Source organism: Tiliqua scincoides, chromosome 1, assembly GCF_035046505.1.
Source record: "Tiliqua scincoides isolate rTilSci1 chromosome 1, rTilSci1.hap2, whole genome shotgun sequence".
In the NCBI taxonomy this organism is placed as follows: domain Eukaryota; kingdom Metazoa; phylum Chordata; class Lepidosauria; order Squamata; family Scincidae; genus Tiliqua; species Tiliqua scincoides.
In genome coordinates this window covers 140,981,555-141,002,067 of record NC_089821.1, presented here as the reverse complement: position 1 = coordinate 141,002,067, position 20,513 = coordinate 140,981,555, and the positions used below count along the sequence as shown (strand labels likewise).

General features: G+C 46.9%; 1 protein-coding gene across 1 annotated transcript; it reads left to right on the top strand.

Annotated features, from left to right (window-relative positions):
- Positions 1 to 17,211: 17,211 nt before the first annotated feature.
- Positions 17,212 to 18,521, top strand: LOC136645929 (uncharacterized protein F54H12.2-like). Its single transcript, XM_066622396.1, has 2 exons — positions 17,212 to 17,548; positions 17,632 to 18,521. Exons 1-2 carry the CDS (start codon positions 17,212 to 17,214, stop codon positions 18,519 to 18,521), a joined length of 1,227 nt encoding a protein of 408 aa, XP_066478493.1.
- Positions 18,522 to 20,513: the final 1,992 nt, after the last annotated feature.

The following is a 20,513-nucleotide window of genomic DNA, read 5'->3' as shown; positions in this document are numbered from 1 at the left end:
AAGCATGGAAAAAATACAAGTGAGAAATAGATGACAATATCATGTGACACACACACACATTAAGTAAAGAGTAAGACTCCATTCGTATCCACACTTTCATGGGAGTTATTCCCATAGAACAGGGGTGCCCAAACCCCGGCCCTGGGGCCACTTGCGGCCCTTGAGGCCTCTCAATGCGGCCCTCAGGGAGCCCCCAGTCTCTAATGAGTCTCTGCCCTCCGGAGAATTGTTGGAGCCCACACTGGCCCAACACAACTGCTCTCAGCATGAGGGTGACTGTTTGACCTCTCACTTGAGCTGTGGGGTGAGGGCTCCCTCCACTGCTTGCTGTTTCAAGTCTGTGAGGCAGCAGTGGCAGCAAAGGAAAGGCCAGCCTTGCTTTTTGCAAGCCCTTTTATAGGCCTTGAGCTGTAGCAAGACCTTCGCTCATTCATATAAGTTCATCTTTAATATATTCATTCATGTAAACTTATGTAAATTTATTCAAATTTTAAATGTAAATTAATTCTTTTTTTCCCCGGCCCCTAACACAGTGTCAGAGAGACAATGTGGCCCTTCTGCCAAAAACATTGGACACCCCTGCCATAGAACACAATAAGACTTACTTCTGAGTAGACATGCATAGGATTGAGCAGTGAGTAAACAATGTGTAAGAATCCCAGGCTAAACACCCTGTGTGGAACTAACTTGGGATTAAGTTCCATTGAACTCTGGGGGGGGGATCTTACTTCTGAGTAAAATTGTGCTGTAAGTCACTGAGCCTCATTTTAATTCGTGCCTGCCCTAATTATATTATAAAGCATCTCCAGAGTTCTGTTACATAAAGATTTGTATTTAGCATTTTCTAATTGTTTGTCCCCTATTGTGTGTTATTTAATTTTTATCATAATTCCACATGCTTCTCTGTGTTTTCCCCAAATGCTCTGAATCTGGTTAAGTTCCCACACCTTGTGGAAACATATTTTGAAAAACGCAGCCTTGCTTTCAAATACTTTCAGATAGCTGAGCAGATATCACTTTATTACCCAAACATCATGTGCAAACTTGGCAGGACACACTGGCTGATCTAAGTGAATATTTAATTTCCTGAAAGTCACAGTGTTCCTACCAGCATGGAAATAAAAATTATATAAAAAGAGAGAAAAAAATATATAGTTGAATAAAAAGTATTAACCTTGTACAGAAACCCCCCACCACAGCTAGTTTCTGGTGGGATATACATTCTATCTGTGAAAATATTGTGTGTGTAATTAATATTTTCAACGCCCTAGATGAGGTAGCTTCATCTTGCAGAATTCTCATAACTGCTGCCAGTGTTGCTTCACATAACCCACCAGTCACATGTACAACTTTGCTTCCCGCAAGCAGACTGTGAACACAGTGTTGGCCAGCTGAATTCATTGCAGCCTGCCCATTCATTCAGCAATCATAAGCCACACATGCTTGTTGAAAGTAGTCAGTGGCCAAATGGTAAACCAGATGGAGTACATAATGGAGGGCTTGGATTGGTAACCATGCTCCAATTTTCATGGAGGCTCTTAGACAGCCAATGGGAACTTTTTATTCTTGCCAAGCAGCAGTTAGGGGAGGAAGGACTGCGTCAAGACTGGTATGGGGAAGGGTTAAAGTATCCTTCCTATCACTGAGGTCCCAATCCAGTTTGGGCACCTTGCTGCCTCTAGTTTTGAAAGAAATACTGAACCTGGCATTGCTAATAATGGGCTTAATCTATTGCTAATAATTATCTATTGCTAATAATGGGCTTAATCTAGTTTGGTCATCAGTCGCTTCGAACATGTTGAGTTCGAAGGGACTCAACAAGGAAGCCCATGCAGGCTACTGGAATGGGAGAGTTATGTGGACTTCCATAAAAGCCCCTCAGTTTCTTCTTGATTTAGCACAAGCATTAAAAGACACTGTCTTACCATTTTCCTCTCTGGTGCTAGCAAGCGATATAATAATCTCAGAGAATATTAGAGCTTTTTAAGGGGGACACACAAAGCAATACATTTACTAGTAGATTTAATAGCGGTGGTGTGGGGGTTCTGTTGCGCAAGCCACTATGAACATCTCCCTTTTGGAAGTGGAAAAGAAGTATGCAAATCTTCTAAAAAAAAGACAGAAATAAACTGTTAAATGCAGGAGGAACCGTTTTTGTAAACAGCATGCAGAAAAAAGAATGAAGAGCAAACACATAACTGCTTCTCCATGGCTATGCGGCAGACATACTGGAAAATGTCCACAGTACAGTGATACCCATGTGAGGTGGCATGAAGGCTGCAGCACTGTGTCAGAGTAACCGGTGAGATATTTCAAAACTGGACAATGGACAAAATGTTACATCAGCCCTGGGGTCATGATGTCTCCCGCATGCTACCTGCCACAGTCACTGTGAGTTCAAAGAAAAATCAATTCTAATTTAAATAAAAAACACAATTTTTTTAAATAGATGATTTATGGCATTTATGGATTCACTCATGCTCATAAAAAGGATGAAAATGGTAAATTAACAGCACAATCCTATATATGTCTACTCAGAAGTAGCACTAAATTCAATTATTTTGGAATAAAGCATAAATATAATGAGAAATGCTTTCTCTTGTTCTTTTCACTGTTAACCATATGGGTGTCTGCTGGTCTCTTCAGCATTTTTCAACCATGTCTCTACAGGTACACACCACAGAGCAGAGAAGAGAACTTACAGCCTGTGCCTGCACTGTATGTGGGAATGAGTACAAGACCTTCAAGTGTTCATGCTACACAAAACAAGTCTTGGACAAAAATGTCTGGATTTTGGAATAGTCCAGATTTTGGATGTCTCGATAATGGGAAGTCTACCATCTACCAAAAGCACATTTACAGCACTCTCCGTGTAGGGACCATCGGCACTGAGCGGTTTAAGATTGGATTGTTACTCCCCACAGTAAGTGGGGCTATGCAGGTAGATTATCCATGATCCAGACATCTAAAATCTGAACTATTCTGAAATCCAGACATTTTTGTCCAAGTGTCACATGTTTGGAAAATGTCACAGAAGGACAGGGTGGTAAAATTTGTCCTGCAGCCTATGTGTCCCATGTGTTTTTTCCAGTCTCAAGACAGCTTGGGATGGAAGACAGTGGCCCCCACTGATCTTTTCCTGTTGAATGCAAGGTTGACATATGCTCCAATCAGTCCTATTTACCAGGATCAGGAACAATTTTCTGTAGCAATGTTTCTGTCACATCACTATCCCTATTTTGCCCTTTGTATACATTTTGGAGGTGTCTTTTAAAATGCTTGCAGCACTCTGCAAGGCCACGGTGATCCATGCCACGGTGACATCGAGGTTAGATTACTGTAACGCGCTTTATGTGGGGCTGCCCCTGAAGACGGTCCGGAAACTGCAATTAGTGCAGAATGCGGCGGCCCATGTGGTCACTGGAGCTAGGCGGTTTGACTCTGTCAGCCCACTTCTCCAGAGGCTACATTGGCTGCCCATTTGTTTCCAGGCCCAATTCAAGGTGCTGGTTTTGAACTTTAAAGCCCTATACTGCTCTGAGCCAGGGTATCTTAGAGACTGCCTACATCAGCACAATCCGGCTCATCCTTTTAGGACTTAGGTCATCAGAGAAGGCCTTTTTACAAGTGCCGCCGCCTAAGGAGGTACGTGGGGCAGCGGCAAGAAATAGGGCCTTCTCAGTAGCGGCACCAATGTTGACTTGAGAATGGCTCCCTCTCTTGAGACTTTTCGGCGAGGCCTGAAGACCCTTCTGTTTAAACAAGCCTTCTGAGTTCTCGGCCTCTTTAACATCTTTTAGTATTTTTTACAGGCCTGATTCCTCTATGATCTGCTGCTTTATGCTCTTTTTATCTGACTACTATTTTTATTGTATCTGTTAATGTGTTTTTAATATGTTTTTTATCTGTTGGTTAAATTATGTTTTTAATCTGTTTTTAACATGTAAGCCGCCCTGGGTCCCTTTTAGGGAGAAGGGCGGGATATAAATATTATTATTAACATTATTATTATTAATATTATTATTATAACATTATTATTATTATTATTATTATTATTATTATTATTATTATTATTATTATTAAAGGCCAACAGATTGACTCTTTGTTGTTGTTTTAGCTGCAACAAAGCTGTCCCTCTGGGGCTTTAAGTGTTTCAAGTGTTCTTGCCTCTAATGGTTTTTCCTCAGTCCCTGCAGCCATTCTTAGAAGTTTAATCTCCGAGTGATGGGTGGGTATCTTTTATCTCTAATGCACATTCACATGAGGCACATGTTTTGAGGCACTATCTTGGAACAAGGGCTGTTCACATCCAAAGACTGTGCTTTTCTTTTCTGCAGCTGTTCTGTATTTAATAAAATTTTTAATCAGCTTCATTCAGAAGGCAACACTGGGGTGTAGTATTGTACAACACCCTGAACACCTTGTATTGCACAGCCTGATGTTACATGAGCTGCAGCTGGTGACGCTCCTTTTGAATGGTTGATAGTACATAAGCAAGTTATGGATTTTCTATGTCTGATAAAAAAAAGGGCAACCACTCAGTTTGGTTTTAATAAGACCAAGACTGGCCATTGCAGAGACAATGAATATCGCAAGGGTCGCCAAACTTGCTTAACGTAAGAACCACGTACAATAAACTTCAGAAGTTTGAGAGCCATAGTATTTAAGAAGCGTTAAAATTCTTAAAGATATTTACTCACTATGAACATTATGTTTTAATCCAGTGGACTATCAGCTTATACCCAGTAAATAATTATAAAGCTTGGGGGGGGGGAATCATTTACCTTTTCTGTTAATTGTGATGCCAAAAGGAGCTCAGCCAACATTTTTCCAATATATTTCCATTATATGTCGAAGAGCAGTATGTGGCTCATGAGCTATGGTTTGGCCACCCTAGAATGTAGCATAGCCTACAACCAGCAGAGGAGAAGTGTAGTGGGTGTGCAATGTGTAATGATGAGGGTCAGGCCTCCAACAGTCATCACTGGCATTGTAATATTCCCTAGGTCATGAAAACAGTCCTGGAGACAAGATAATTACTAAACAACTGTACTTATTAACTGAGATGCAGTAACTAGTTAGCGACATTTACAGAGCTCAATTAGGTTCATGTTCTGTTCAGCTTCTTTTCAATTTTTAGACACGAAGCTTAAATCTAACAAATAGTTAGAGGCTCTCTGGAAGTTGGCCCCAAAGCAACAGTAAAGCTGCAAGAAAAACAGTGTTATAAGTTGTGATGATTGTTGAGCTCCTCTTGCTCCCTTCTCCTATTCATGTGTTCCCCTTAAGCAAAGCCTCAGTGTAAAGTCCAACAGGCTTCCCTGAGATACTTTAAAATAAATGCCATTCCAGAAGTACCACATGGCCAAATAGAGAGGTACAACCAACTCAGCCAACCAACTCAGCGTGTGGTTGGTCTGTAGAACTCCTTGCTACAGGATGTGGTGATGGCATCTGGCCTGGACGCCTTTAAAAGGGGATTGGACAAGTTTCTGGAGGAAAAATCCATTATGGGATACAAGCCATGATGTGTATGCACAACCTCCTGATTTTAGAAATGGGCTATGTCAGAAGGCCAGATGTAAGGGAGGGCACCAGGATGAGGTCTCTTGTTATCTGGTGTGCTCCCTGGGGCATTTGGTGGGCCCCAGGGAGATACAGGAAGCTGGACTAGATGGGCCTATGGCCTGATCCAGTGGCGCTGTTCTTATGTTCTTACGTTCTTAGGTAGTTTGTGAATTCTTTGTCTTCATCATCTGATTCCAAGAACAACAGCCCCCAGCCAGCCTACCTGCTGGGACTGGCACAAGCTAGCTCATTGGGCATCCAAGCCCACCCACTCACAGCCCCATCTACCTCACCACTGCCCAGCAGTCCACAGGACCACTGAACAGTGGAGCTCCAGTGCTCTACCAGTGCTATCCCAGTGCCAGCCAGCGCTGGGCTAGCACTAGCACTCCACGGATGCTAGGGCCCGCAAATGTGCCTTACAGCATGTTTAGGATTGGGCCCTAAATCCCCCATCCTACACAATTTTTGTTTAAATAACCTCATTTTATGCTTTAACTCCTCACCTTTCTGGTGTTGGTTGAACCATGGCGTTCCTGAAGGGGGGAGCAATGCAGTAAGTTTCTTCAGGTGCTGGGATGCCTTTGTAAAATGCAGTCCCTCCCCCTTCGCTTACAAGACATTCAGGAAAGCGAGAGCAAAGCGGAGGAGAAGCCTCCATTTTCTTTCACAGCCGCAACTGGCTCAGAAGCTAAGGGGGTGCTTTACATGGTTGTCCCAGCACCTGTAGAAAGTTACTTTTTTGTCTTCCCTCCAGGAATGCTAGTGGGCTGAACTAGCCTGAGTCTTGCACAAGTCCTTCTGGATCCCAGATGCAAGGGAAGGCACAAGGATGCAGGTCTCTTGCTATCTAGTGTGCTCCCTGGGGCATTTGGTGGGCCACTGTGAGATACAGGAAGCTGGACTAGATGGGCCTATGGCCTGATCCAGCAGGGCTGTTCTTATGTTCTTATCCCTGCTACATACTAGGTTTGGGGAGAATTCTTCATGTAATTGAAAGGAAGGCTTCCAAGGATCTGTCACTCTCTCTCTCTCTCACTCTCTGCCTGGTTTTATCCTCATGATCGTAACCAAGTCTTCCAATTGTGACCCTGGCACAGGGGTTGTGTGGGGGAAAGGAGGCAGGTCTGACACCAGACCCCCTCTCCCCCAATCACCACACATTGGAGTGCCTCTATTTTAATCTGTAAAGGCTGATTGACAGCAAGGCACAGTATCATTAAGGATGAGGTGCTTCTGTTCATGGCAATACTGACACATGTGGATAAGCCCATGAGACTTTTGAAATGGCTTAAGTGCTTTCCAGAAGTGAAGTTTAGAAGGACGTTGTTTACTTTTTGTCAATCTGGATGTCCTGACTTCAACCCTGTGAATACTGGCTGGATGAGAAAGGATTGAGTACCTTGAACAGCTGTCCTCAAATTAGGACTCTGCAAAGGAATTAGAAACAAAACCTCTGCCATGTATACCCCCCCCCCACTCTCTTCCTGATCCCTTTGGTTTTTTTAATGGCACAAGGACAGTCGTGTTAAAGCTGTAAGAGATGCAGGGTATAGCCAGAGTTGTTGTCTAAAAAACTAGGAAAATTTCTGTTGTATAAGAGAGAGGCACAAAACTGGAGTACATTGAAAGCTCTTGCAGAGCTCTTAGAAAAATAACCCTTTATTAGTACGTACTACAAAAGCCTTTCATTGCTATGAATTGAGAAGGCAAGGGGGCATGGTGAAGCCAAGCCAAGCCAAGTCAATACAACCGGAAGGTTTAAGGCGATTGTAAACGCCTTGGCAGTGGTCATTCTGGCCACACAGCAATTCCAGCCTCATTTAGTGAGTTTTAAATGGAAAACTTTAGCGAGATGTGTCACTGGAGTTTACTGGCGATTTATGGACAAGACTAGGTTTGGGAAATGTGAGCAAACCATGAGATGAAAATTGTTTTATCTTTAAACTGGATAGGGTGATGTTGGGGAAAAACAAAGAAAAAAAACACTAGGAAACAGATTTTAAGGAAGGAATCCACTTCGTTGTTTAAGTTTGCATGGGCACAAGGGATGGAATAGAGCGAGGAAATGTGTTCTGGAAGCTCTTAAATATCCATCTCCCCATTTACTTCTTATTTTACTTCTATTTAGCTCTTATTTAGATCTTAAATACCCCCATTTACTTCTTATTTTACTTTTGCCTTCTCTGCTAGCTCACATGTGTGTGAAAAGGCCTTGGAGGCTAGCCAACTATGGGCCCAATCCTATCCAATTGTCCAGCACCGGTGCAGTAGAAATGCAGTCCCAAGGTAAAGGAACAAATGTTCCCATACCTTAAGGAGGCCTCTGTGACTGCTGCCCACCACAAGATGCAGTGCATGCCTTATTGGCATGGCTGCACCGGCACTGGAAAATTGGATTAGGCCCAATTGGGCCCAAAGGCTACAATCCTATTCACACTTTCCTAGGAGTAAGGCCCATTGACTCTAATGGGACTTACTTCTGAGTAGATGTGCATAGGATTGGGCCCTATATCTTCACAACCACAAAAGTTTCTAAAAAATGGTGGGTTCTCATTTCATTCCATCTCTGATTTCACTCCAGATAGCAACACCTGTTGTTTGTTAAAGAATCCATAACTGAGAAATATAATCCTTTGATGAATAAATTAAAAAAATTAATAATGAAGTATTTTAACTTTTGCAATACAACAAACAGGTTACTTGAATCTTGGCCTGTTCCCCAACATCAGAGAAGGGTTCATCAGGGTATGCAGAAATGGGACAACTTTGCTAAGAGATATTTGTGACACCAGCACCCAGCAGGTATTGGGTATCTGTCTCTGGTTGACGAGATTGTGCCTGCACCCTCCTGAGCCAAGAGTAGATCAGAACAACCTTATGCTCCCTGGTATGTTCCTTTGCTCCTTGCTTCCTGTATTCAGTTCAGAGAAATCACTACATTGGGACATTTTCTTATAAGTACATTTACTGACAAGGAACACATCCAGTCTGTCACTTCACACAGCAGGTTGGATCCTTTCCTTCAGGGCCTCTGAGAGGAATTTTATCAGGGGGTACAAAATTTCTTTTGAGCCCCTTCCCAAAGGTGTGGAGGGCAAAACGGGGGGGGGGAGGGTGGTGACAGCTGGAATAGTCATTAGATTCCAGGTCTACTGGATTTCCCGATGCAGAGCCCAGGTCTATCTGCCCATGTGGCATCAGCAGCTTGATACAGTAATATGGAAAACTAAACACATGCCTAAGTCTCTCTAAAAAATTTTAAATATATAAAGTCATTGCAAAAAAAAAAAATTAGCATCATTGTATTTTGGCTCACACTTGAATGGAAAGTGTCCTATACAGACCAAAACTTGCTTCTGCAGCAGCTGCGGTCCCACAGCTGCTGCCTGAGCTCCTATACACTCCTTCTGGTAAGCGGATCCACAAGCAAAGAGCTACTGTAGCAGGCCAGTTTCCTCTCAGATTTGACACTGTGTTAAGGAGTGCTATGTAGGAGTGTCAAGGAGTGACCTGATGCCATCCCTGTTGGATGCCAATGCAGAGAAGGACCAGTCTGCCAGCAAACATCCAGAAGGGGGAAATGATTGTAATGCCTGGCATTGATTTTGCTGCAGTGTCTGTTACTGATCAGTTATTTATTTAGTAACAGTATATTTAACATCCCCAACATAATTAACTGTGGATGTTTTAATGCTTCGACTGCTAAGATACTTGTTTTTATCCATCACAATATCAACATGATTTAAAATGACAGAAGGCTGGACGTAGCTTGATCCCTCCCTAGGACAGGGCTGACCCATCCATGAGGCCAACTGAAACAGTCGCAGCAGGTTGGTGGGGAATGCTCATCTCTGCCTAGTTGCCTCCACTAGGAATGCATACATGGCACTCTTTAACAGAGTGTCAAATCTGGGAGAAACTGGCCTGCTACAGTAGCTCTTTGGCTTGTGGCTCTGCTTACCATGAAGGAGCGCATGGGAGCTCAGGGACACAGCTGCAAGACTACAGCTGCTGCAGAAGCAAGTTTTGGTACACACAGGACATTTTCCATTCTAGTGTGAGCCTAAATATGCTAATTTTCGGCAAGATTTTTCTCTATTTAAAGGATTTTAGAGAGGCTTAGGAGTGCGTTCGGTTTTCCATGTTACTGTATCCAGCTGCTTATGCCACATGGGTGGGTGGACCTGGGCTCCAAAGACTTTTCCAGCTGTCTCCTCCCTCCACCCTGTCTTGCCCCTCCCTGCCCCCATTCAGCTCCCCGGCACCACCCTCCCCTGCTCTGTTTTACCCCTCCCCCTTTGCAAAAGGGTCCTAAAGAAACATTGTACCCCCTGAGAAAATTCCTCTCAGAGGCCCTGGGGGAAGGGAGGGAAGGAAGGATGGATGGATGGATGGGGAGAGGGATGGAGGGAGGGATGGATGGGGAGAGGGATGGAGGGATGTGGAGAGGGATGGAGGGAGGGAAGGATGGATGGATGGGGAGAGGGATGGAGGGAGGGATGGAGGGATGTGGAGAGGGATGGAGGGAGGGAAGGAAGGATGGATGGGGAGAGGGATGGAGGGAAGGAAGGACAGATGGATGGGGAGAAGGAAGGAGGGAGGGATGGAGGGATGTGGAGAGGGATGGAGGGAGGGAAGGATGGATGGATGGGGAGAGGGATGGAGGGAGGGATGGAGGGATGTGGAGAGGGATGGAGGGAGGGAAGGAAGGATGGATGGGGAGAGGGATGGAGGGAAGGACAGATGGATGGGGAGAAGGAAGGAGGGAGGGATGGATGGATGGGGAGAGGGATGGAGGGAGGGAAGGAAGGATGGATGGATGGGGAGAGGGCTGGAGGGAGGGCTGGATGGATGGAGAGAAGGAAGGAGGAAGGGAGGGAGGGATGGATGAATGGATGGGGAGAGGGATGGAGGGCTGGATGAGCGAGTCATGCCAGTGGCTGAACCGCATCCCAGCCCAACCCGCCGGAGCTGCGCGTGGTGCCCGCTTCGCTGGGCAGCTGCGAGGGTGAACGTCTCCTGCTGAGCAACCAGGGAGCAGGTCTCGCCCTGCTGCCCCTTCTGGGACTGGGGGTGACCGGGGGGCAAAAGGGGCAGCGCGCGCGCCTCGGGGTCCCGGAGCTCGGCGGCTCTTGCCCGGGAGCCCGCTGGGCGAGCCCGCAGTCTCCCCGGGCGGCGCCGGCCGCGAGCCCGGCTCGCCCCGCGCTCTTGCCTGGCCCGCCCCCGGGAGCGCCCGCGCGCTCCGTCTGGGCGCCCACCAGGCGGCCCCGGCTCCCCGGCGGAGGCGAACTCATGGCCGAGCCACGGGCCGCATCCCCGCCGCGGACACACCCGCTGCGCCAACGCACCACCCCCAAAGGCGAGCTGCTCCGCCGCCTCTTCTCCCCTCTGTGGCGTCACGCGGCGCTCCAGCCCCGCCCTCCGCCAGGCGCGCTCCCGGAGCTCCGCCCGCCCAGGCTCTTCAGGCGGGCTGCGCGTGGGACAGCAGCGCTTGGGGGCGCGGGGAGAGCAGCCCTGAGAGGCCCCCCTCTCTTTCCCTCCCCCGCCCCCCAGGCAGGGCTGGTCCGATCTATGCAAGTGGACAGCAGCCCCCGGGAGGCGTCCCTGCCTGCAGCAGTCCAGGGGGGGGGGCTTTGCACTCTTTGCCCCTTCGCAGCCTGTCAGGCGCTTTCAGGCCCCCAAATGATGGCACCAGGTCTAGGGCTCCAGACCTAGAGGGAGACCCAGGAGGGGAGCTGGCCACAAGAAAGCCCACCTGCCCACAGAACCTGTGCAGCACCACAAAAAGCCCCCCCCCCAGACCCTGAGATCCAAGGGCGGGGAGGGACAGAGCCGGCCAGCCCCTGTGTCCCCAACCCCCTTTCAAAGACATCTAGGCCGTCAGGTGCCATCACCACCACCTCCTGTGGCAAGGAGTTCCACAGACCAACCAGAGCCAGGCTGCCCCTGTCCAGCCTTCTCCTCCAGCACCCCTGTCTGTCCAACCCCCTTTGAAAGGTGTCTAGGCTGTCAGGTGCCATCACCACCACCTCCTGTGGCAAGGAGTTCCACAGACCAACCAGAGCCAGGCTGCCCCTGTCCAGCCTTCCCGTCCAGCACCCCTGTCTGTCCAACCCACTTTAAAAGTCATCTAGGCCATCTAGGGTTTGCGTCAGCCAGTGCAGGAGGCCAGTGCATCACCCCCGTGGGGCACAGACCCGGGTGGTAGGCATGGTGATGTACCATTGCCCCACCCCACTGATTTTTTGGCTATACCTTTTGATAGATATTTCAACATGAGTTTTTTTATTGCGTTCTGCTGTAAATTACGCACTGAATGGTATGTAACAGGATGGTATTATTCCTAAAAACCTGCGATTTTGGTCACTAGTGCGCCTCCCCCCCTGTGCATGTTAGGCGGTGCAGCCCACACCCCCCAATAACACCGCTGGATTGAACCCAGGAGTTTCTGCATTCAGAACAGATAAACTACTACTGAACTGTGCCCCACTCCTCCAAGTTAAGGTGCGTAAGTAGGCTGAATCCCTAGACAGGAATGTCATCAGGTCTTACTAGACCCAGGGAGTGGCCTGCCCAGTGGACACAGGACCAAGCCCTGGAAAGGCATCTGTGGGACAGGGTGCAAGCTCTCAGCACATTCAGCAGAGCGCACCTGCATATATTGGAGCAGCAAGGCATGGCAAATGTCTGCAAGAGCCTTCCCATCTCCTAGAAGCGGGGGCTTTGGACTCAGAAGGCAACCAGGCTCGGTGGGTAGAACCAGGAAGGGGGAGGGGTGAAACAGAGCAGGGGAAGGTCATGATGAGCCCTTAGGCATGTCACTAATGGTTGCGAATTAGAGATGAGATCAATCCAGAATGTTGTTCATACAATCTCGTGTGCTGGAAATAGAGACTGCTCATGTAGTTAGAGCAGCCATTTTCAACCACTGTGCCGATGCACACTGGTGTGCCACGAATGGTCTACAGGTGAGCCGTGGGAGTTTGGGGTAGGGTCATTTATTAATAGGGCCATTGGGGATGTGAGCCCCCCACCAACAGCATGGTGTGCCTTGTCCATTGTCAGAAAACTGATGGTGTGCCTTGACAATTTTAGTCCCTTGTCAGTGTGCCATGAGACGAAAAAGATTGAAAATCACTGAGTTAGAGGTTTCAAATGCTCATTGAAATAAAGTCACAGTTGCTATCTGCCCATTTGAACAAGGAAAGGGTATAAGAACATAAGGACATAAGAACAGCCCCACTGGATCAGGCCATAGGCCCATCTAGTCCAGCTTCCTGTATCTCAGGGCAGCCCACCAAATGCCCCAGGGAGCACACCAGATAACAAGAGACCTGCATCCTGGTGCCCTCCTCTGCATCTGACATAGCCCATTTCTAAAATCAGGAGGTTGCACATACACATCATGGCTTGTAACCCGTAATGGATTTTTCCTCTAGAAACTTGTCCAATCTCCTTTTCAAGGCATCCAGGCCAGATGCCGTCACCACATCCTGTGGCAAGGAGTTCCACAGACTGACCACACGCTGAGTAAAGAAGTATTTTCTTTTGTCTGTCCCAACCATCCCAACACTCAATTTTAGTGGATGTCCCCTGGTTCTGGTGTTATGTGAGAGTGTAAAGAGCATTTCCCTATCCACTCTGTCCATCCCCTGCATAATTTGGTATGTCTCAATCATGTCCCCCCTCAGGCGTCTCTTTTCTAGGCTGAAGAGGCCCAAACGCCATAGCCTTTCCTCATAAGGAAGGTGCCCCAGCCCCGTAATCATCTTAGTTGCTCTCTTTTGCACCTTTTCCATTTCTACTATGTACTTTTTGAGATGTGGCGACCAGAACTGGACACAATACTCCAGGTTTGGCCTTACCATCGATTTGTACAACGGCATTATAATATTAGCCGTTTTGTTCTCAATACCTTTTCTAATGATCCCAAGCATAGAATTGGTCTTCTTTATTGCTGCTGCACATTGGGTCGATGCTTTCATCGACCTGAGTAGTATAAGGGACCCACCTTCTGTCAAAATACCGGAACCATGTGACCGGATGCGGAAACCCCTCCCCCGCCCCCGGAAGCACGTGACTGGATGCGGAAATACGTCAGCGGAAACCACGCCCCGGAAGGGTGTGGAGGGTCGGCATGTGACCCCTCTAGCAACTCCTCACGAGACCCCTGACCACGTGGTGGAGGTTTCAGAACGGCAGGACCAGGGGGGTGGGTGGCGCCCGAAGGGCGCTTTTTACTGCGCCGCCCCCCGGAAATGGGGTGCCATGTGACCCCTGTAGGAACTCCCCTCGGGACCCCGGACCAATAGGAGGGGGTTTTAGGGACCACAGGACCGCTGCGTGGTGTGGAGGGTGGTCCCGAGGATATGCCAGGGCATGTCTGGACGAGGGGGGAAATTTAAACCGCCGGGGAGAGGGGAGAAACCCTCTTTCTTTTGCAACCAGTAGAGACTTACCACAACAAACAAGCAAAAATAAATTTAAAAAAAATGGAGAGACCCGTGGAACTTGACTTGCCAGAGTGCTTTGGACTGGGGAGACCCATGGAACTTGACTTACCAGATGGCCAGTGTTTTGGGACGACAATCAATTTTTATAACCAGGAGCCAGAGGACATGGAGCAAAGTACAACAGCACCAGAATGGCTGACACATCGGAATCGTGCTTTAGAGCCAGAAGATGAGACAATTGTTGACCCCATCAGTGTGGAAAATGATTTATTCCAAGAATTAGAGATGGGTGCAGGACCCTTTTGGCCAAAACCAATGGTAAATATACACGCTTTACAATAAGTGCTTGTGACATAGAAGGGTGATGGGAAGTGTGCTTATAACAGGGGTGTGTGTGTGGGGGGGTCTGTGGATGTTTGTGCTTATGGATCAACTATACATTTTTTTTATAACCAGAGGTTGGAGGAAATGGAGCGCAGGATGACAGCGCCAGAATGGGTGACATAGTGGAGTCATGCTTTAGAACAGGGAGAAGAAGAAGCAAGCATCCCCCCACTTGTTGGGGTACACACGGCGGCTGGAAGCCAGGAATTAGAGGGGGATGCAAGACCCGGTTGCCCCATTTCACCAGTAAATATATGGAGGCTGAAGTTTGGGGCAATGTATTGGGGCCTGCTATTCCATCGTGTATATTGTGTGTTGAGAGCATTTTTTCTTTGTCTAGACAGATGAGCTGGTTAGAAGTTTCCAAAATCTGTCTATTGGGGAGCCTCTAGGACAACCGTGCAAAGGCCTTTGCCCCTGAATGACCTGTTGTGGCAAAAGGAGAAGGATCACCTGTAAATAAAAACATTTTACAACAGACATTTGTGTCCATATGTGTGCTAGTCAACAACATGGCAGATCAAATTTTAAAGAGCATATATTATTCACCAGGGTCAGTCGGGAGCTACGGAGGAGTGAACCTCCTCTACCAGGAGGCTAAAAAGCAAAGTAAATCACTGACCAGAAAACAAGTTAGCACATGGCTTTCAGAACAGGATGCTTATACACTGCACAAACAGGCACGAGTCCATTTTAAAAGAAACAAGACTATTGTCTCGGGAGTGGATGCACAATGGCAGGCAGATTTAGTGGACATGCAGCAGTTCTCTAAGTACAACAGCGGCCACAAGTATATCTTAACGGTGGTGGACATACTGTCTAAATATGCATGGGCTAGGAGCCTAGAAGACAAAACAGGAAGGCAGGTGTCTGGGGCTTTTCAACATATCTTCAAACAGGGAAGAATACCTCACAAGTTACAGACTGATTCTGGCAAAGAGTATCTGAATAAGCCTGTAAGGGAGTTACTAAAAAAGCACAACATTCACCACTTTGTTACCAACAATGAAGTCAAAGCCGCAGTTGTGGAGCGTTTTAACAGGACTCTGAAAACAAGAATGTGGAGATTTTTTACAGCTAAGAACACATTCAGGTATATTGAAGTGCTGCCACAGCTTATAAGGAGCTATAACCATTCTTTCCACAGAACAATCAAGACACGACCCGTGGATGTTAACAAATCCAACACACTATCTGTCTGGAGAACAGTTTATGGAGACAGGTTACACAGAAAAAAAGCTGCTCCCTTGTTCAGAAAAGGAGATCACGTACGGGTCTCCAAGCTCAAGGGGGTTTTCGAAAAAGGTTATGAACAAAGTTTTACCACAGAGGTTTTCATAGTTGACCAAGTCCACCACAAAGCAAAAAGACCTGTATTCAGGTTAAAAGATTATGCGGGGGACCCAATTGTTGGGACATTCTACCCTGAAGAATTACAAAAGGTGAAGAACAAGGACCAGGTTTACAGGATTGAAAAAGTTTTAGCAACAAAGGGGCGGGGTAACAAAAAGCAACACTTGGTGAAATGGTTAGGCTGGCCTGACAAATTCAACAGTTGGGTTGCGGATACAGATCTGCGTGAACCTGCATAGGTGAGAAAATGGGGGGAAATGGATTTTATATCACCCTACCTAGCAACGCATGCGCTAAGGTATTTCCTCAGAACACCAGCGCCTCTTTCACCACACAGCTTGCACGACCCCTGGAACTGACAGGGGACTGGGAAGTTGGATTAGCAGAAATACATTACCCACACAGCTGGAATACAATCACTGAGGATGCAACATTTGAAATTTCTAATGGGGTGAAGAAGTGGGTGTTTTTTCTACAAAGGGGCTATTATGCATCCATACCAGAGCTGCTGGATCACATGAACAATGTCATGCAGGCCCACGAGGACCCCCCGGAAATGGTTCTGCACTATGACACCGTGGCCAGGAAGGTCAGGCTTAAACCCCCCTTTACTTACACATTTCTAGCAAACGGGGAGCTGGCCTATATATTAGGGCTGTTCCCTGGAAACCCTGTCAAGAAACTACCTTTCACCGCAGATATAACAGCAGGGTTTTCCACTTTGTACATTTAGTCAGATATTGTAACACATCAGATCGTGGGAGGCTATTATGTGCCCCTGCTACGCTGTGTGCCCATACGCGGGGAGAGCAGCGAAAACGTAACCATAACATATGACAAACCTCACTACGTTTCTGTGAACAGAGATCATGCAGACACCATCTCTGTGGAGATAAAGACAGATCAGAACAAAAATGTGTCATTTCGCTTTGGCAAAGTGATTGTGAAGCTTCACTTTCGTCCCCGGAAAACCTGCTTGTTCTAAAAGATGGTTCTTTTAAAAAGTTGTGGGGATCCTGCCCTTTATAGCAACTATTACAGGGCACAGGCGGGACATGGCCTCCCTGGCTGCCAAGGCGCCCCTGTTATGTATGGGGCAGGGGTTGGAGGGGTATTCCGAAGTCTTTTTCAAAAAGCTGTTCCCCTTTTGAGAAGGGGGTTCGAGATTATCAGGCCCCACGTAAAAACAGCGGCCCGGAATATTGCCAGAGACGTGGTGGGAAATGTTTCTCAGGCCATTTTGAATAAAGTGAATACACAAGAGGGGGCCGGCCTTGTGTATATGAAAAGAAGAAAAGGGCTTAAAAGGAAAGCAGCGCAGGCGCAGCTAACAGGACCGCCACGTCCCTTTAAAAGGAAGGCTAAAAGGCGCCAGGTGACACAGAAGAGGGTGGCAAAGAGACAGCGGGGAAGAAAGAAGGGGCGCTCCAGAGACATATTTTAACCCAACATGGCTTTTATTCATGGGGCTTCAGAAGAATGCACTAAATCTGAAATGGACCTGTTCCAAATAGCCCCTACACAGACCAGTGTAGAAGGAAGCATTTTTATCGCGGTGCCCCCTCTGGCAGCTGTGACAGAGTCTGCACCGCTTGAGTTTTTCATAGCTGGAAATGGTGAAGACTACCTAGACTTGAATAATACGCTATTATACCTGTGCTGCAAAATAGTGAAAGAAGATGGAACCAACATTGCCAGGGCTGCAGAGGTGGGGCTGGTGAATTACCCGATCGCAGCCATCTTCAGCCAGCTGGATGTGACACTAGGAGACAGGCTCATAAGTCAAAGTAATAATTGCTACCCTTTTAGAGCTTTTATTGAATCCGCCTTGAATTTTGGGGGTGAGACGCTTTCAACCCAATCTCTGCAGGGCTGTTTTACAAAGACACCCCAGGGGAACATGAATCAACAGGCCTGGATGGGGATAACCAAGGCTTTATTAGAAGAGCCGCCCTGACTGCTGAAAGCAGAAAAATAGACCTCCTGGGGCACCTCCATGCAGACTTGTTTTTTCAAGAAAAACTACTGTTAAATGGGGTGGACGTGAAAATCAAGCTCACGCGGAGTAAAGACGCATTCTGCCTTATGAGCGATGATCGCGGCGTGCACTACAAGCTGCAAATCCTGACTGCATCACTGTTTGTAAAGAAAGTCAGAGTAGCCCCAGGTGTACTTCTGGGTCACGCCGAAGCATTGCTTACAGCCACAGCCAAATACCCCGTGGATAGAGTTTCTATGAAAATTTTCAGCATTGCTGCTGGAAGCAGAATATCCAATCAAGAAAACCTATTCCTGGGGCAACTACTTAAGCTTGTTGTGGTAGGCCTTGTGGATAACGATTCATTCAGCGGCGCATATGATAAAAACCCCTTTAATTTCAAGCATTATGACATAAACTTTTTTGCAATTTACCAGTCTGGACATCAAATCCCGGCAAAACCATTTCAACCTCGCTTTGATGAAGGAAACTGCGTGAGGGAATACATGAGCCTGGTTCATGCATCTGGTAAACACATGAAAGACAAAGCCTTGTTAATTAACAGAGAAGATTATGCAAGAGGCTATACCCTGTTTGGCTTTGATCTCTCACCCGATCAAGAATGTGGCAGTCACTATTCCTTGATTAATACAGGGAATCTGCGGGCAGAAATACGGTTTGCCAGGCCCCTCCCACAAACTGTGAATATGATTGTATATGGTGTTTTTGACAAAATTATTGAAATTAACCACAGGAGGAGTGTTTTGTTTGATTATATGTAAAGATGGACACGCTGCAGTTAACACGCCTGATGGATACAAACTCCTATACCAGGAAGATGTTCAAAGGTGTATTTCCTTCTGACCAGCTGCCTAAAAAGAAACTTCTGCAGAGACCACTGGGGCTAGTGGTCAACACACATCCACACAACCTGCCTGGAGAACACTGGCTCGCGATATACCTGACAGAAGACAACCACGGTGAATTTTTTTACTCCTATGGACACCCCCCAGACCATCCCCGCCTCCCCAGAGCCATCATGACATTTTAAAGAAAAAAACGCCTCTGTAACGACATTTCAAACAAGGCAACTACAGGCCCCAGACGCTGTGACCTGTGGGTACCACTGTGTGTTTTTTCTGGACCAGCACTGTAGGGGCCGGAGTTTTAAACAGATTCAAGAACTGTATTCTGATGATTTACCAAGGAATGACCGGATGGTGGTGCAATTTGTAAAAAAGGAGAGGAACATGCACCGATCTGCCCCCTGTGTTTTTCAACATGCCCAGACATGTGTCTCCTGTAATGATTTTTGTGGCCGTGTTTCTCAATAAAGTGCCCCCCCGGCTTAAAAATGAAACTTATGTGTCTAGTTTATTTGTTTGTTTGTTAATAACAAGGCAAAGGCAGTGGGGGTGGAGTTAAAAGCTTATTTTATTCATAAACTGAGCCAATTAAGGGTGTTAGATTGTCTTTGCTTTCTAGAAGATCTCCTGGATGGGGTGGGCACCTGTGGCAACTCTGTAACAGGGCCTGGATTTTTCATGTGTTCCAAAATGTCCTTGATGGTGGGATTCCCAACAACTGTGGATGGAACATTAAGTTCAGCCATGGCCTGGAGAAATAAATCCCATCCTTTAGGGATGCGCCGGGCAGGCAGAGCATGAAGCTGGGTGATCCCCTTCACCAAGTCCAGCATATTGGAACCAGGAACAGGTTCCCCTCTGTAAACAAAAGCACCTTTTTCATCCCAGGATGAAATACTTTGATTCTGCTTTATTTTGTTTAACAGCAGCCGCGCTTTGTTCTTAAATCGGGCAGGCAGGCTGTCCAAGACCTCATGAAAGATACCTGCGTGAGTTGCAGGGGATTCTGCAGCAACAGCACCGGGCTCAGGGGCTGATGGTAAAAACAAACTGAGTTTTTCCTTTTCAGCATCAGCCTGTTTGACATGGACCAGGTATTTTTAAAGCAGTGCAGTATATTGTTTAGCTTTCTCGTCCTGGGACAAATCCCGCCTCTGAAGAACACCTTGCATTTCACCATCTAAGGAATACATGGCTGCAGCCCTGATGTTTTCCTCTCGTGGAGTAGGTGCCTTGAGTTGCTCTAGCTGGTGGCTAGGCACAAGGTACATTTTTTCAGCATACTCTATTACTGGCTAGTTAAAAGGCCAGTTATTAGTGGAATAGCAAAACTTAATAAGGGGCCAAGAAAACCGCCCGACTGCTTAACAAGCTGCTTCTTTCTTTTCAAAGACAGCCTTTTATTGCTCAGTCTTTTGATAAACGCACGTTTTTTTCTCAACACTGATATCTGCCGGGCAGATAGAGGTATGTTGCCTTTTAAAGTATTGAGCGCTATTTCTGAGATGGCAGAAATTAAGTCACATGAAGCATGAGACAGAATGAAGTGTCTCTGGCACGGGGAAGCCTTGATCAGCAGTTTTAAAAGGGGCAGATTTCTCTTAACGCAGTTAGACATGTTGTGGGCTGGCGGGCAGTTACAAGTGAGAAGCCAGGTGCTTAAGTCACCTCCTTTTGTTGTGGGTTGTGGTTTTTTTCATAATATATACAACAGGCCAATCAGGGGGAAACAATCCCGTTCTTAGTCTGTAAGCTTCCGGGGTGGTTGCGCACAAATCCACCAATAGATAACCATAAGGCTTGGTGGTTGCATCCTGGAAACTCTCCATGAAAAACTTACTGTTTCCTGGGTACATCTGGCGGGCCAGCGTTACGACCTGTAGTTTATCCCTGGGGTTTTTGAACAGT